General features: G+C 40.4%; 1 protein-coding gene and 1 long non-coding RNA gene across 2 annotated transcripts; both read left to right on the top strand.

Moving 5' to 3' along the window:
• Window positions 8476–12532, top strand: LOC109832627. Its single transcript, XR_002244807.1, has 3 exons — window positions 8476–8629; window positions 8864–8902; window positions 12388–12532. It is a non-coding gene; the product is annotated as an uncharacterized LOC109832627 (long non-coding RNA).
• LOC109832626 lies at window positions 12606–14909 on the top strand. The gene is given in 3 exon segments (XM_020400004.1): window positions 12606–13524; window positions 13527–13628; window positions 13631–14909. Coding segments are annotated over 3 exon segments (1815 nt in total). The 5' UTR covers window positions 12606–12744; the 3' UTR covers window positions 14564–14909.

Here is an 18968-nt window from a genome sequence, read left to right as displayed (position 1 = left end):
TCATGCCCAAGTGGGATTTGAAGTAGATCAAATGCTGAGTGGGCGAACCCTTCCCATCAAACGGTGTGAAGTTGATCAGGTTGAACTTCGCCGGATACAGGATCGAATCCCACTCTCTCGGATATGGACACGGAATACCGGTCCTTTTCACCTCTCGAGCAGACATCAGAGCTTTGATTTTGCTCTCGAGATCTTTTATTTTCTCATCCTCGCTCGTATCGGGGCTTGGACGATTCTTAAGAGGAATAACGGGGCTACCCCCATTGTTGTCATTATTGGTGGGGCCACCCCCAGCGTTTTGGTCAAGGGGAAGGTTCTCAGTATCGAGACGTTCATCCACGTCTGAATCGCTACCTACTTGGTCAGTAAGGTTACGACGGCTGGATTCACCGAACTGATTGGACAGAGCCCGAATTTGTTGGTCATGCTCTTCCCTTATTCGTAGAATAGCCATTTCCATTTCGATCTTGAATGCTTCTTTCTGCTTGGTTAGAGCATCCTCAAGAATTTTGGCGATTTGCTTGGTGTTAATCATAAACACTTCGCGGGAATGTCCCGGACTGGATACCGTATTATCAGAAGCGATGGTCGAGTTAGCATCTGATGCTTCGTCATCCGAGGATAAACCTCTATGCATTCTCTGATAGTCCCTTTGTCTAATAGTTCCTGATCGTAACCGGGTTAGACGATGCGATATAAGCGGGTCAGAGCTAGAAGGTCGAATTGACTTTCCCTTATCAGCCATATTTATTGTGACTTCTGGGAATTCTTCACCTTGAACAGCCGATCGCTTTTTATGGAGACACCTTGGTCTGGACTTGGCCATTCCGTTAGAGATCCTCTCGAATACCAAGACCCTCTGCGAAGCGGTCTTGGGGTAGCTACACGCTGATAATACTGCCCTGATAATATTTATGCACGGACAATGCGAGTCTGTTTCTTGGGTACTTCTCTTTCGAGATCTGTTCGTACCCCCAGCCTGATAGTACAACTCATCGGTCTGAAGATCGGAATTACCAATTGCGTGTTGGCACGATTTCTTAGGTATAACGTCGTCGTCTGACGAACACGTTTCCTTCTGAGAGCTTGCTGTCTTATTGGCGTTCTTGAGAGTCACGCGTTTGGAGCTACGCTTTTGGGAGCGCGCGCTTTTGACGGGCTCTTGGTCTTCAATTCGTCGTCCGAGATGGTCAAGTGCAGGGGTTTTCCCATTATACAAAGGTCCTGATTTGTTGCGAGGGCGTGTGCGACCCCCAGCTCGAGTGGCTGCTCGGGGTTCAGTCACCAGACCCAAGCGTTCTTTGATCGGAACCTTGCCTCGATCCTCGTGCAAAGGACCCAGGTGATCCGTCATCCTCATCTTGAAACAGGATAAGTCTCCGTGGTCGTGAGGTATCACTGGGAGTGTAGAATTCATCGGGACATGAATATGGGCCGCCGGAAACTCAGACGGGACTATAGGAAGTGAATCAGCAGTGAAACGGACCAAACCAGTCTGAGTTTTGCTCAAACCACCATTTGGTGGTTTGACTTTGCCCGAGCCACCATTTAGTGGTTTGAACTTGGCTGAGACACCATTTGGTGGTTTGAACTTGGCCGAGCCACCATTTGGTGGTTTGACTTTGGCCGAGCCACCATTTGGTGGTTTGAACTTGGCCGAGCCACCATTTGATCTTCTGGTTTCTCTGACGCCTTCGGGCACCGTTTGGGTTGTTTTTGATACCGGTTTGGACTTTGGCCTCCAGACTCGGCGTGATCTTGGTGGATTCTTGACCACTTCTTTCTGCTTCAGCTTTTGCGCTTCTCGCACGAGGATCCGTGCGTGCGCAATCAAGGCATGACGCTTCTGAATGCGCTCCTCGAGGGTTGAGCGGATCCGTTTGACTTGGATCCATTCATTCGCTGTTGGCTTGGAGGATACACCATTCATTTGCTGCTGAAGGGGTTTGCACCTTCTGGACTTCAGATCCGCTTCGTAGCGAATCCCGTCAACCGGCTCCAAAGCCTTACCGAGTCGACGCGCAAGTCGTTGGCGCTGTCTTTGGCGTGCCCTCTTTGATAGGGTTGGCGTGCCTTCTGCAATTAACTCCTTGGTGGAGGAAAGGTCAAGATCTGTAGATCCGGGCTTATTGGAGGCCAGAGGGGCATTACAAGGCGGGGTTGCAGCGGCAACGGGGGCCTTGATCTTCTTGCGCTTGCGAGGGGCGGAGGATCTGGATGAGGAGGACGACAGATACTCCTCGAATTTCAGTTGGTCGAACTCGTACTCGACCTCTTCGTAAACCGGGATCTGGATCCGTGGTTACGGCACGACAGCTTCGGCAGCGAAGCTGTTGGCTCCCACTGTGGTCGCCAGCTTGTTTGGATCAAAAGGTGATGTTTTCATTGTCATTGAATCTATTACAACTTTGGTCATTACAATAAACTCAAATAAAAAAATTGATCTTTTTATAAGACCTCCTTTATATAATAAAAATAAAGATTACAACTCTTATCAAACAGCGCAACAGACGTTTATCACCCGCTACTTGCGTGGGAATTTTGCCTGTGCCGGGGACGTTAATATCCGTGGACCGCTGCGGATCAGATCCGGTTAGCAGAAGTTGGATAAATAATGCTCTCACTTCACGAAGGAAGTAATTGCAGTAGCGGTGATTTTGACTAAGCAAAATCACGGCTCTTCTCGGGATTTAAGACCAAGCTTAAATCCGGAGGAATAGGGGACGGGTCTCAGATCTCTCGAACTCCACTCTTTATGCACAGGAGATCGCCAAGATCTGCTAACCCTCTCTGAAATTCGTGGCTATGCACTTGAGAAACCGGTAGCACCTCGCCTTCTTGATCTCCTCCTCTAAAAATGAACACCCGAGCCTCTATTTATAGGCTTTGTTGGTGGTTTTCTTAGATCAAAACGAAGGATCCTCTCTGTCTTCAGTTAGAAACTGTCTAACAACAATATCAGAGTAGTTGGAACCCCAAATCCCGAAAGAATCCATAAAAGAACCGAAAAACCGAATTTTGGCCGAACAGTCACCCGTGGCTCGGCCCTGGCCGGGCCACCAAATGGTGGCTCGGCCTTGGCCGAGCCGGCCTTGGCCGAGCCACCAAATGGTGACTCGGTCTTGGCCGGGCCACCATTTGGTGGTTCGGCCGCCGAGTCACCTTCTGGTGATCTGGCTTTGGGCCGAACTTGTATGTTTCCTGCCTTTTTTGATTTTCCGGGACTTGTAGTTTTTCCCCATTTCGCGTGATTGATCATCTTATTGACTTGCACGCTTCGTTACGGGATTGACCGTTGAACGCGCGCGAACTGATTGACGCGCGCGTGTTGATTGATGCGCGCGGACCACTTGGTTCGTCGTTTCGCTTCATGCGCTTGTCGACGACAGATAATCCTCTTAGACTCGGATAACGACGTTCATCATCTTCTCTCCATCTTGAGCTGTGCGTGGATACCTATAGGTATTTTTAGACGCCTACAGCTATGGGGACCCAAAATATGGGACCAAGGGGTGAGACTAGTGATGTGTCCCTCCCCTATTAAATAATGAGTTGGCAATGAGTTGACATGGCCAACTCATTATCTAATAGGGAAGGGACACATCACCTGTCCTACCCCTTGGTCCCATATTTTTGGTCATTGGAGCATTAATCATAAATAAAATATAGCTTATTAAATGAACAAACACCATTAAAAAAAGCTCATGGAAATTATTTAAGGCATCAAAGATTCAAAGTGCTCCATTAATTTTACATAAAAAAACTAGAATTTTTAAGTTTTAATCACCGTATTAACATTTCAAACTTTTGTCTTTATTTTGCTCTCCCCAGAATGCTACCAATTTTGCAAAGTCTCTCGACGATGAATCATAAATTTTTCAACATGTGTTGCTACAGGGACCCCAAAATAGAGGACTCCTGAGGGGACAAGTGAGTTGTCAGTCCCTGGGGGCTTGATACACTGTTCATGAACAGTATATCAAGCCCCCAGGGACTGACACCTCACCTGTGTATCAAGCCCTCTGGGATTGACACCTCACCTGTCCCCTTAAGGGTCCCCTGAGGAGTTTTCCCTTAATTACATCTGCCCTCTAACGGTAGCACTGGTCGCCAAAAAAGCCGGTCCGTTGATATTTGTGGATCTGTTTGCACCGTGGTTTACGTCAATCTCTGTCGCAAAAAAGTTCGGAATTGAGATCTCATCGTCCGTGTTTGAGAAAATCACCCGACTTGTCCATATAATTGAATTTTATAACTTATATATAGGCTGATTGTATTTCTTTTATTTATTTATGATCAAATTGTTCGTGAAGATATTTCTAAATCCGCTTTTAGATTTGTATCATATTGCTTCCATAAAATTTTTAAGTGATCTGTTGTCTGTTGTATCAATATTATTTTACTTATAGGAGGACCCAACGAAATACTGTCCATGCTACAGTGGCATAAACAACAAATCAAGTCTGGCGCATGAAGTATTGTTCATGCTACAGTGAATTTTTTTACTACAATATTAACATTTGGTTATAGATATAATTTTTAAATCGAATGTATTAAATTTAGATTCTTTTTTAAGTATAAAGGAGTAAATATGAATTCTACATCAAATATATTAAAACTTAAATCGTTTTTTAAGTGTAGATAAGTAGATATAATTTCTAATTTTAAATATACAATAATTAAACCAAATACATTAAAATTTAGAAGGAAACAAGTTTAAAATACAGCGTTCCTTGCAAAGCACCGGGTGCACACTAGTTCTAATATATGTTGAAAATCCAGATAAATAGGTAACAAACATCTTCGATGGTCAATTAGAATAAATAAAAAGAAAACTTCAGCCCCACTGCTTTGAAGAGTGTGCCCGTGAAGGTTAGCATTCATTGGTTTACAAGAGCTTATCCAAGAGTGAACCACTAGAAGGTCGCCAGCAATAGTTATTTAAAAAAAAAATGAAAAACATTAAGATGTATAGTTACTATTTTTATATTCTTATTAATTAAGGGTTATTTAAATATTAGTCTCCAAATCTTCAATAATTCTATATCAGTCTCTCAAATCTTAATAATTTATCATCAGTTTCTCAAATCCTACTAGGTCTTGCCATTTGGTCCCTAAATGACCAATATATCCTTTAGTTATGATTTCTCTTCTAACACATGTCTTCCTAGAAAAATAATTATTTACACTTTGATTCTCTAAAGTTTATATAAGCCTTTGTAATTTAGATGCCAAAGTTTTTTGACACTTTAATATCTTAAAGTTTATGCCTTTTTTAACTTTGATACTTCAATGTCTTTTTCTCACATTTTTGTTATGCTAAACTTGATAACTTTTAACTTTGATACCCCAAAGTATTATTGTTAACATTTTGTACCGCAGGCGTATAGTATAGTCTAATGGCACGAAAATTTTTGTCCTTTAGGGTGTCAAAGTTTGAAATGCGTATACATTCTGAGGTGTTAAAGTTAAAAAAATTGGAGTCTTTGAAGTATGAAAAATAATATGTAAGGAGCATCAAATGTTAAAAAAGATTGGTGCATCCGAGAGTAAAAACAGAAGGTTAAAGTTTAGGGTATCAAAATTTAAAATGATGTAATATTTAAGGTGGCCAATTACAAATAACCCTTAATAAATATTAATGAGGGTTTTTTGGTCATTGATGGACCAAATTGCAATAGCCCTAGGATTTGAGAGATGATGAGCAATTTCTAAGATTTGAGGGACTAATATATAATTATTGAAGATTCAAGGGACTAATATCTAAATAACCCATCGATTAAAAAGCTAAGTACGTACAAGAGAGAATGACGCAGTGGCAAACTAGCTAGCACAGGGTTTGGAATTGTCTTATAGGGGTTGTCAATTATCATGGTGATTAAGAAAATGTTGGAATCATGAAAACTTTAAAATGGGGGTAATAGCAAGTCTTTTGGGCAATGTAGATGCATCGCAATAAGTTAAGTCCAGTCCACCATATAAGTCCCTAAGCGTGATCAAGAAAGTGTTTGTTTGTCTAGCGTACCTTTCCAATTGGCGTCATTGCAACTTGGAAGGAGCCAATCAATTTGTTGAGTTGTTGGCTATCAATAATCTACATGTGCAATATAGACTTAGATGGAAGCATGACACGCAACTACTAAGGATTAGACTAATTGTAATAATTAAATAACATTATTAAATCCCTAAAACTTATTCCAATTTCCCCCCACGTATCCTGTGAATTTGGTCTAATATTCTTAATGTTTTGGTGTTTTCGGTTGTCAAATTGTGCCCCCTTGCCAATAACAAGCAGATATCTCCCGTCACGCACCATTCAGTCGAATCGACGCTCAAGACAGTCAGAGCCCCGACTCAGCCGACTCGCCGAGTCGACATCTTCCTAGGTCGACTCGAATGGCGGTACTCGTCGGTCCTCTTGTCAAAGACGACTAACTGCGAGTCCTCTTAACCGGTTAGTTAGTTGGCATCTCGTTGAGTCGACTCGAAAGACGTTACTTCTTGGCACCCCTTGATACAAGTCAAAAAGCAACTTTGACCTCGAACCCCCTGCTGACAGCGTGTCGACATCACATTAAATGTTTGGCACACGCCATCATTTCTCCATCCCCGGTACTATTTATGGCACATCGGACCACGTCAGCTTCGTGCGCTGTATATCCCATCTTATTAACATCAACGCTTACAAGGAGAGATTCTCTACAATTTTAATTGTAGAGAATTCTAGACAAATAATATTAGTTCATCCAACGTCGTCTTCAAAGCTAAGAGAAATTTTATTTAAATTATTTAATTATTATTATTTGTGGGTTTGCTCAAAATGAATATATAAGTGGTAAAGTTTATCCGTAAGCAAGACTGTAGAGGATCCAATAGCGATTCGTACTATCAAAAAAGAGATTAAACGGCGAGGGCATGTTTGGTTCCCTTGAAAGTTTTGAAAATGGGATGAAAGCTAATAAGTGGGCATCCTCATGAAAAGCATATGTAACAATGAAAATAGACGTAGTTGTTTTAATGACAGAGGAGCATCCTGGACACGTGTGGGAAGGTTACGGACTGGGAGAGCTCTATTTATCACTTTGGGTCAGATCTCCTCAACAGAGGCTGTGAGGGTTCTGCATGCTCCAAAAATTACTTCCAACTCTCTTGGCTACCAAAGAATCCACGTGCATTCAGATGCAAAAGTAGTAGCTGGTGCAGTGAAATCCTCCAAGAATGGTACTACGTATTGGAGAATTCGCCGTGTGATTTCTAAAGAAAAATAACTTAAGGATCCAAATTAAATATGAGGACCAAGGGAAGGGACATGTGAGGTATCCCCTCGCTACTGCATAATGAGCTGGTCATGTCAGCTCATTATGCAATAGGAGGGGGACATCTCACATGTCCCCTCCATTGATCCCATATTTTGGGTCCATGTAGCAGCGCTGGAGTTAAGAGATAGAAAAGCTACCCCAAGCTAATCTCTACAAAGACAAAACCTTAGCCGATCATATTGCGAAACTAGATCCATTTTATCTTGCTTAAAAAACATAATCACACATTTCCGTAAAAATTCAATAAAAGGAGAGGGGTGGGGATGGGGTTGGTTAATATAAGATTTTCGCATATCATCGGCTTGGCCTAAAATAGTTTTAGGGGCTGTTTGGTTTGTTTCCTAGATATATGGAAATGCATTTTCATGTACAAAAACACAAGTTTTGAGTTTTTTAAACTTTTCTAAGAAATAGATTGTTTCGCTTTGGTTCGCAAAAAAAAGGTGGGAAACCAATGTATTTATTTTTCTTGTGTTTGGTTCGCATGGAAAAAAGGAAAACTTTTGTTTATATGGCAAAAAGCCGACGTGGCTGCAGTTTTCGTCGATTTCACGAGGTTGAGGAAGGAATTGGGGGAGAGAAAAAAATCTGATGTGACGGTGATTTTTATCGAGTTTCTCTTCTTCAACCCTAGCGAACCAAAGATGGGAAAAAAACCAACGAAAAACTTATATCGTACGTGGTCACGAAAAATATGATGTGGAGGCGGTGTAAAACTTTTCCACCGAGTTAAAAAACGAACCAAACAGCCCCTTAGAAAAAATAAGAAAATCTTGAACATGGACGAGAGTAAGGCCAGATACATTAATCTAATCTTCCCTTTTACTGATTGTTTTTCGTGATATTTTCGTTTTTCTTAACAAATATATATTGTTATAATTATCATTAATAACCAGATGGATAATCACAAACTATAGCTGAAACGAACGGCCGAGATTGACAACCAATAATGAAATGACGATTTTTACGCGGAGGGTTGCAAGCGGCCAAAATAACAGAGCACATCGAAAACCCCGCTGGCAGGGGCCCCACAAGAGGGACGGCGAATCAGCGTCGTCAGTCGCGTCGCAGTTAACGCCCGTTAGCCAGGTCATCAATCGCCGTCCCCCCGACCCAAGCCCTAAATAATCGAATTGAAGCGGACCCCGGATCCTTTATAAATATATTTTAGGGGGAAAAAATCTCTATTTTATTCGCCTTGCCTCTTTTCTCTCCCTTTATAAACAATTCCTTCTCTATTTAGCTCCAACTTCTCTCGATTTTATTCCATCGATTTCAATGGTGGGCAGCTTCTCGATCTCCATTCGCAGGTACAATTTCAACATAACTTATGTATTTTTATTTTTATTTCCGTCGTGGATCGATGTTGAAGAGCGTTCTCTGTTTCATTTTATCCCTTAGTCTTCTATCTTGCTTGGTTTTATTTGCTGGTAATTGAAAGTTTTGATCTTTGTGTAGTTTGATTTTTTTTGGGGGAATTTCTTCTTCTGCTGTGTGATTCTAATGGGTTGCTGATTCCTTTTTTTTTTGTTTTGGAAATTAAGTTGCAGCTATTGAAGCTGCTAGCAGTTCTGGTAATTTAGGTATGTTCTCTGTTTGTTTTTTTGTTTTTTGCTTTTTAATCTGCAACTAGTGGGATTTGGGGTGCTTTGGATTGGATCTGGGTGTTATGAATCTGTAGATCAATTAACTTTGTTATTTTGTTTTTATTATGAAAGTTGGAGCTTGGATGTTTCTTTTTCTCTTGTAGAAAAATTTGTTTATGAAATTCACTAGTATGGCTCTGTTTATGGTGGAATTTATGAGTTAAAATTTTGGTTTCTATGAATATATATTCATCTGTTGGTTCTATACTAATTCAGTTTGCTCTGGTTAATCTGGTTCTTAGGTATTAATATCTGTATTGCTTTGACATAATTCCTACAGTAGTTTTATTTTCGGATATTTTGTCGAGTCCATGTATCTGTGCTTATGATCTTTCTGTTGGGAAAAATAAGCATAAAAACATATCCAAAGTAGTATAGAAAAAACCATACAGGAGTGAAAGAAAAGAGCAGAAAGTTAGATACATCCTATTAAATCACTTCAAGTTAGAAATACTTTTTAGAAGTGCCGAATCACCCTCGACTGACCTTGAAGAAACTTTGTCTCACCTACGGTAGCGTTGGGTTTGCATAGTACTTTCAAGAATGAGACGACTGCTCTTCAAAGAAGCGCTCTCTTCTTGTGAACACCTCGACTGCTTCTTCAGATCGCCAGAATCTCAAATACTAAATCAGCTTATAGAATTATTGAGAGAAGAAGAAGAAGACAGGAGATTTCGTTTTCTGTTGATTGTCTTTCAGATGATCAGAAAATGCCCTTTTATAAGGTTCACGGGAGACAAATATTTGAATTCCAGTTATTACAATATTTGTAACGTCTGCGATAAAACCTATTCAATCCTTGTAACGTTTGTAACGTCCAAAAAGTTCAGCTGGTTTTAAGTGAGCACATGCAAAACGTTTAAGCTGTTATAAAGCACAGTACGTGCAAAAAGAGCACGCGCCAGCACACGCGCACCCGAGCCCGCTCGCTTGCTCACACGCTCGCTTATATACCAACACAAGTGTATAAATAACACGTGTGTTAATTTAAACCAACTAAAGTGCATTTAATTAGCTAATGTGGGACTAAAACTCACATACTAGTAATTAAACACATTTTAATTTCTTCTATGGAATTCAATCATTAAATGATATCTTTCCATAAAACCCCACTAAGATTCATTTATTTCAACACTTTCCTAGGTAGCTTTTTTGTTAGTACTCATGCTTTTGTTTAAGATTCTTATTAATCTTGTTGTTTAATTAGAACCGACATCGGTTTCTGTTATTTTGACGTAGTGTTGGGTTTGGTTAATGTGATTAGTTGGAATAGATTTCAGATCTTAAGTGTGTCCTTCTAGATTCATTCATTTCAGAATTTTGTCTTGATTTATTTCTCTTTTCATTGTATTTTCAATTTTAATTTTGTTTAGGTGCTGTTCTCTTGCTTATAGAGGTTAATAGTTATGGCCTAAGGCACATGTCTGTTCAGAATCTAATCATTTTGGTTCAATGAAGAATTTTATGTTTAGTTAAACAACTTTTATGTATAAGTGAGTACTTTATTCATTGAAGTACTGTTTCATTCTCTAAATCTAGCAAGCCTCACTTTAAGGGGTCTAATTAAGCACTTCAGTACTCCTTATATCCTATTACTATGTCTAATTTGTCTTTTGCCCTTAGGTTAATAAGTTTGGTCTTGTTTCCCGTACTATGAAATTAGGCAGAAAAATAAAAAGATAACATCAAGGATGTAGTATTTTTGGCCATTATTGGAAGTGAAATCAATTTTCTTTCTTGTGGATTTTTATTAGAATTGCACAAACCTTTTGGGGGAGGTTAACAATATGGCTGGTATTATTTGCTGTGCTCTGTCCATTCTGTTGATGTTTAGATGGACAACTAAGTGATCTAACTTTTCTTTTGTGGTGTTTTACTTTATATTATATGTGCATGTTATCAAAGCTTAGAAAACACCAAGGACATTTTCTATTGGAAATATTGCTGCGTAGTGCATTAATAAAAATCTGGAAGACGTAAGAGCGTAGGTCCTTCTGCACTTAAGCTGACCAAAAGAGTTGTAGTTTGTAACATGTTGCAGAAAAAATATTCAGTCGGTCAAAATGATCATATCTTGCACGGTTGCACCATTTCAGACTCAAACTAGGATCCGTAATCAAAGTTTCCTGAAAATCGTTTAGCGTCTTATTTTGAGAAGGCTTTGCTGTATTGAGAATCAAACATGGCGAGCAATTATTATTTTATGCTACGCAGCCTGACATATCATTCACCAAACTCTATACCAACACATTCATGATTTTTGTTAGAGACATGAAAGTGGACAGAGATAGATGCTGCTGATTTTGCAGATATTGTGTTCAGGAGTAAGGCATTTCTCACAAATTCTTTAATATAGCTATTGGTGCAATTTTCTGTGGGCTTATGGTTTGTCATACATGCACCTATGCATCTTTTAACCCTCATAATCATAAATAGATATTAGTGCAATTTTTTATGGAAAGATTGATTTCCTGAAAATAGTTATTCTTTGTTTTCTATCTTGAAGCCACCTTTGTTGCTTATAAATTACTGGTGCTGTATGCTTCTAGGGGTTACTGTGGTTGATTCCTTGGACTTTTGGATTTTATACTTATATGTTCATCAAAATAAGGTCGGGCAAGAGCATAAAGCTCTATGAAAGGTTTTGCGAAAATTTTCAGATTTTATGCACATACATATTGCCATGCAAGTTAATGCTAAAGTATTGTATGCTTCTAGGGGTTACTGTGGTTGACTTCTCGACTTTTGGATTTTATACTTATGTGTTTTTCAAAATAAGGTCAGGTAAGAGCATAAAGCTCTATGGAAGGTTTTGAATTTTTTTCCAGATTTTATGCACATACATATTGCCATGCAAGTTAATGCTAAAGTATTGGATAAATGGACTAATCAACCCAAACATAAGATGAGCAAGGCTTATTGGTTGGCTGGAAACCAACTTGTATCCATTTAGTTTTTGGTCTTGTAACAAAGGAGCATACTGTCCCTTCAAATTTCTCTCAAACTAAGTGAACAGAGTCTTGGAGAATGAGAAAATGATATCAAATATTCAAGAGTAGGTGCAGACAGAGGCACAAATGTTATGATTTATTTTTTGTTATACCTCTCAATATGTGGATGATATCTTTCGTAAGGGAAGGCAAGAATTTGGTTTTCTTCTACAAGTGGTCAATATATTGGATTCTTTTTCCATTCAACTGACACTATATCAAACAAGTTTTTTGGTGTTTTCCACTCTCTGGATGCATGTCTGGAGGATTTTTTTTTAATTTTTTGTTTGAGAAAGTCGCCTAGATTTTTGTTTTCTAAGTTATATGCAATATTCATATTTATTTTGGTTGTTGACGTTGGTCTTCACCTGTTTCTTAGTTATTTCTTTCCTTGATCCTGCGAAAAATGACCTGTTTTATTCCTTTTTGCAGGGTTAATTAAAATCTATAGATTAGTGTGAGAAGCTTGTTCGGTCTTAACCATTCTTCCATTGGGCCACTACCATCAAGACATGATGAGTTACTCTTAGAAGACAATAGGTTCCGCTCACAAATTTACCTCTGCAGTCAGGTCCCGAGACATGGATAGGGCCGACACTTCCGGCTTTGTCAGCGGTGGAGGTTACAAGTTGAAGTTTCTCACATTCTTCTATTTTATCTACACTCAGGTCCTTCTCAAAGAGAAATGTCTACAAATGCATTGTTAGATTGTAGATATAGTCATAAACATCCTTCTTGATCTCTAAGTTACCCACTCTCTCGAAAACCTTTCCGTACACTGAAAACTCAATGGACCTTAACATGAACCATATCCTATTCCATGGAAATGAGCCTATGATGAATTCATCGACCACTGGAACATGCTACTTCTCTGCATGGGGCAAAAATGACAACTTGGGTGATACTGCACTAACTCTGGACTGCATAGGAGGTGATGCTAATAACAACGCGAGAATGTTGTGCTCTCAGAACAACTGTGATATTTCTGCACAAGATGATGGATGTAAGCTGGTTCTTGGATTGGGCCCAACTCCGACGTCCTACCGTGCCGATTACCCATCTGGGGTTACTAAGAGCAAAGAATCTGCAAACAAGTTTAGCCAAACTTTGGTTTCTGGGGCTGATTCTGGGATGTTGAAGCTTGGGCTTGGTATTCCAGTTGTTGACGAAGGTTCTACTTCAGCGAAGAGGATGTCAGGTGGATACATGCCAACCCTCCTTTTTGCTCCAAGGGCAGAGGAGAGTAAAAGCCAACCAGAGACCCACGAACTAGTAGATGTTGGAAGTGACGCCACCTCCGAACATCAGCATCATCATCGTCAATTCAGCCCTGAAATCTCAGCTACTACTGATTCTTCCTTTGGTGGTTTCACTTGCGATCAACAAAGACCCTATCATCACCATCCAAAGAAGTGCCGATTCAAGGGGTGTACCAAAGGAGCGAGAGGGGCTTCTGGTCTCTGCATCGCTCATGGAGGTGGTCAGCGATGCCAGAAGCCTGGCTGCAACAAAGGAGCAAGAGAGGCGCGAAGCAGCCTACTGAAGGCAGCTGGTTGGCGGCCGCCGTGCGCAGCAACGTCGGAGTGGCACCAAAGAGCAGCCTGAGGTCGACGCGAATCTGCATCGCTCACGTGGTGGACCGGCGATGCGAGGTACGCACCTCGGCTAGCACCCAAAAGCAGCCGTGGCAAGATCGGGTCTCTGCATCCGTCATTGGCGGCAAGAGGTGCACCGTCGATGGAATGCGCACGAAGCGCTGAGGGCCCAAGCCGGTCTGTGCATCTCCCATGGTGGCGGTCGCAGGTGCCAGTATTTGGGGTGCAGTAAAGGTGCACAAGGAAGCACGATGTTCTGCAAAGCTCATGGTGGAGGGAAGAGGTGCGTGTTTGAGGGTTGCAATAAAGGGGCCGAGGGAAGCACGCCTTTGTGCAAGGGGCACGGAGGGGGGAAGAGATGCTTGTTTGAGGGAGGTGGTGTTTGCCCTAAAAGCGTTCATGGCGGGACTAACTATTGTGTTGCCCATGGAGGTGGGAAGAGATGTTCAGTGCCGGGATGCACTAAAAGTGCTCGAGGAAGGACAGATTGCTGCGTGAGGCATGGTGGAGGGAAGCGATGCAGGATGGAGGGTTGTGGAAAGAGCGCACAAGGGAGCACCGACTTCTGCAAGGCTCATGGAGGTGGTAAAAGATGCGGATGGGGAGGTTGCGAGAAGTTTGCGAGGGGAAGGAGTGGATTATGTGCAGCTCATGGTAGTATGGTATCAAAGGAAGGAAGCGGAGGAATGATTGGTTCGGGGCTTTTTAGGGGTATTGTGTCGTCGACATCAGCGGCAATGACAACCACGACGATGGGGAACAGCGATCAGTCGTCATCTGGGGTGAGCGCGGTGTCAGACTGTACTGAGTCAGCAGACAATGGAGAGCTTAGGCAACAACTTCTGATACCTCCACAGGTTTTGGTTCCTACGAGCATGAAGGCTGATTCGGCGAATGGAGGGGTGGGGAAGGGATTCGGGTTCGTGATTCCAGAGGGAAGGGTTCATGGTGGCGGTTTGATGTCCTTGCTTGGTGGAAGCATAAGGAATGCTTTGGATGAAGGAAGGATCTGAACTGCTTGCTCCACTCCGGAACTTAGCTTGTGCATATTGAAGATGGTTGCGGACGAGGAGTGCGTTTGCAGGAAGCGGATGTTTCTATATGTATTGTAAACATTGGTACCGCGTCCTTTTTAGCCTCTGTTCGGTATTTGGCCTCTCTGGACACCTGTTTGTGTTTATTATGTCTTTTTTTCCCATGTTTTCAGATTTGGTTGTCGTGAGGATTTGATATAATAAGTACATTGTTTGTAACGATGACTGTGAAAGCTGTTTGAGGTCTCCAAGCTTTCTCAGCCGTCTACTACTGTGAATATGGTTTATTATGTCAATTCTTTGTCTCCGCTGCATCTCATTTTTATTACATTTTGTACGTGCGTCTTATCGTTCCAATTTTGCCTACGTTGTTCTATGCCCAATGGGTTTTATTTTTATTTTTAATTCCACTTGAATCGTGCACATCTTTTGTGTATGTTTTATGTTGGGGAGTTCTAAGGACTCAATATGTTTAGGCAGCTTCCACATTTTTATTCCACATTTTTGGAAACCTCGTGAGCTCATACAATGATTAGCTAGTTCGTGATTTGATTTAGCTAGACGATAAGAGATTATCCTCTCGCTTTGGTTTCTTCAGTGCATGAATTTGAGAGTTTAATGTCTGAGGAGGGTTAACTGGTGAAGGTTTTTCTACGCGCATCTCTTTTGGCTTTGTATCTCTGCCTCTTTTGAGATATAATAATAATAGCCTAAGCCCCCCACTCAGAGCTCCATCTCTCAAATCCAAATCGTAGATTTTCACCCTTTTGGCTCATATAATTTTCTTCCAGTTTTAATCCCGGACTTCAAAAAATGACAAGCTCATGTATGTACATTGAGGTTGGTTTTTATGTTTTCTTCTATTTTTATTTTTAAAATTATTTTATTGATTGATGACCCTTCTCCTTTTGGTTTTCTATTTCTTAGTTGTTCGATCATTTGTTGAGCAAGAAAAAAAAATAGATTAAAAGCAAGGTATGAATAATAAATTCCTTATTTTGTTTATAATATATTTTTCATTTCCTTATTTTGCTTATCAATTTATGCAAAGGGCTTTAGTATTAAGATATCATCATTTTCAATTGATTGGAAGAAAGAAACCCAACTTCACATAGGATAATGTCAGTAAAAGTTGTATGGAGTGAATCAAATCTACTAAATTAAAGAGCTCATAACGATCAATCTTGTGTTTTCTTTGTCTGTTCAATCTCAGCTGGTAAGCTGAATAAGGAGTTTTTAATGTGTATAATTCATCAACACAATATTTTTAATTTATTTTCTTTGCCAAACTTTATTTGCTAATTTAGTTTTAGTAAGGAGGGTTTTAATCTATTTTTTATTTTTGTCATAGTTTTTTGGTTAAAATATTGATGTCTGTGAACACACAGTCGAAGAGGGTCTTCCGTTGATGACGAAGGTTAGAAGGATAAGAGATGGGGCCGACTCCTCCTCCGACTCTACGCCCGATTCTGAGCGCGCGGGGTAGACTGATAGCATGCACATGTAAGAATCGCAGGAGTACGGGGCTACTTTCTCCCGTGATACCTCCGACGGTCAAGTCAGCTGGTGAACTTGAGGAGGGTTTTTTGAGAGGTCCCTGGGCCATTGAGGTCCTTGTAGGGGTTCCTCACTAAGAGTTATTAAATTTTCTCTTTATGTAAAAAGAAGATCGAAAAGGAAGTAAAGCTCAAGTGTAAGAAGCAGAGATCAGCCTCTCTTTTCGCCCTTACCCTCCTTACCTCCTTTTTATAGTCCATTGTCTCTGAGATTTTGGCTTTTCTTTTGCACAGGAGGGTGGTTGCAGGGTGGGCAGATAGACTGCTGAGTCATCGTTCTCCTTCCAGATGTCAGCTGACGATTAGAAGGGAAGTCATCCGAATACAGGAGAGAGATATCCTCTCAGTATCTTGGATTTGACAGATGAGACAGTGCAGAGGATAGGCCCGCTGCTCGATCGACCTTCCCTCTCCAGATGGCGGTTGGTGATTGGAGGGGAAGTCATTCGAGCCCAGAAGAGCATCATGGTGATCCCAGAGAAGTGACATGTGAGTAGAATAAGCGGCTTATGCAGGGGATTTGTCAGAGCGGAGATCTTGATGGGACTAGTCAATGCTATAGGGTTGAGTGACATCTGATGTGAGTTTAGCTGTGTCTTATCCCTTGAGTAGAGGCGGGTCGGTTCATGAGTTGTCTTTATGACTTTATGACCCGGCAGTCGAGTGAGCTTTAGATCAAGTGTATGGTCGAGACGTTTGCTCGAGGAGTCGTCTTAATTACGAGGGACCGACTGATCCCGCACTTCGAGTCGGTCATGACGATTCTTGGTCGAAAAGATGACTCGATTGCTCGACTGGCCGATAGACTTGACCTCGGCTGTGCTTTAAAACCGGTTTAGACCATGGCTTTTTAAGCCTATGCAGATAATCTCTTGATACTTATCTTTAGATGGTAAATTACCATAACAAATATATTTTATATTTATTTTTTATGAAATTTTTTAATTTTATTAAAATTCTAATATGGAGTTTATTTTTGACAAGTTTTTATTTCTTAATTCATCAAAATACTTTTAATATATTTTTTAGTAAGAAGCTTGAATTTGTTGGAGCAATCAACGACAAAGCAAATAGAAGTATATTATGTACGATGAGAGATTTGGTGGGAAAAGCAAATAATTTTTTTAACTCTCTATTACTATAGCTACAGTACTCGGATGTTCTGATATCTATTTCCCCCTCTTTTTTTAGGTTGAATGATGCATGAATGCATGTTTAAAGGCTTTACAAAGTATTTCATAATAGAATTCTAGTATGATTATAATTTCTAGAGATAACCAACTCAAATCTTTTTAGAATTAGGATTAACTTCAACATCCCACCTTAATCCTAATTCTGTAAGGTCTTCATTCCCATCATGTGCGTCAACTTGACAAACGCTTCAAACTTCAAAGGTTTCGTGAGGATGTTCGCAATTTGATCTTTAGAATTGTAATAAATCAACACGATCTCGTTCTTCTCAAATTGTCTCGTAAAAAGTGGTAACGAATATGAATATGTTTGCTCCTTGTATGAGTGATTGGATTCTTCGTAAAATCAATTGCGGACTTGTTGTCAACATAAATCTTTGTAGGACCTTCAACTTGAATATGAATCTGACTTAGCACATTACGCAACCAAATTGCTTGATAAGCCCTCGACGTAACTGCTACATAATCCACTTCACAAGTTGAGAGTGTAAGAATAGACTGCTTCTTCGACGACCATAAAAATGCGATGGTGCCAAAATTGAAGACATAGCCAGAAGTGCTTTTACGATCATCATGATCTCCACTCCAATCATTATCAGAATAGCCTACAACATCACAATTGTTAGATGAAGAATAAAATAAACCACAACATCACAATTGTTAGATGAAGAATAAAAACAATTGTTAGATGAAGAATAAAATAAACCACAACATCACAATTGTTAGATGAAGAATAAAATAAACCACAACATCACAATTGTTAGATGAAGAATAAAATAAACCACAACATCACAATTGTTAGATGAAGAATAAAATAAACCATGATCATAAGTCCCCTTTAGATACCGCATAATTCTCTTTGTAACGTACAGCAGGGCCGGCCCTGACCCTAAGCGGGTCAGGCGGCCGCCTAGGGCCCCCAATTTGCTACAATTTAATTGGGTCGGGTTACAAATTTTGTAACCCGACCCAACCCAAAATTTTTAACCCAACCCAAGTCACTTAACCCCCAAAATTTGTAACACACAGCCATTCGTGATTCGTTTGCCTTTTCATCTTCATCCCTCTCCGCTCTCAATTCTCGCGGCTCTCGCCGGCCCGGTCGTCGCCTGGTTGACCGTCGTCGCCCCGTCGCCTGGCCTCCCGTCGCTGCCCTGTCGCTCGGCCGCCCCCGACCCCTCCATTCTTTAAGTTCTCAATTCTCAGTAGGATTTAGGAATTAGGGCTTTGTGGAATTAGGGCTTTGTGAATTAGAGCAGAATCAAACGTGATTTGGTGGATTGTCAAGAAAGAAAGCATCTTTATCTCAAACTTGGAAGAAATTGTAAGATCTTTTACCTATACAGATTTTATTGTTTAATTTCAAATTTCAATTTAAATATTTGATATATTTTAGTCCCTAACATGCTTTTTGGTAGGAATACTTGATTACTTTATTTTTCTCGATATTTATTAGATTGTAACAGATTCAGAATTAAATTTGGATATTATGCCTCCTCGAAAGTATATGTCTGGACATGATAAGCTGACATAGAAATAACAAATTAAAGAATTCAATCGATCTCAAGCGGGAGCACTAAAAAAATTTATTACTAGTAGTAGAAATACATATTCTAATTTAGTTCAAGATTATGTGAA

The sequence above is a fragment of the Asparagus officinalis genome, chromosome 3 (genome assembly GCF_001876935.1).
Source record: "Asparagus officinalis chromosome 3, Aspof.V1, whole genome shotgun sequence".
Taxonomy (NCBI): Eukaryota; Viridiplantae; Streptophyta; class Magnoliopsida; order Asparagales; family Asparagaceae; genus Asparagus; species Asparagus officinalis.
This window is presented reverse-complemented; position numbering and strand designations above follow the sequence as displayed.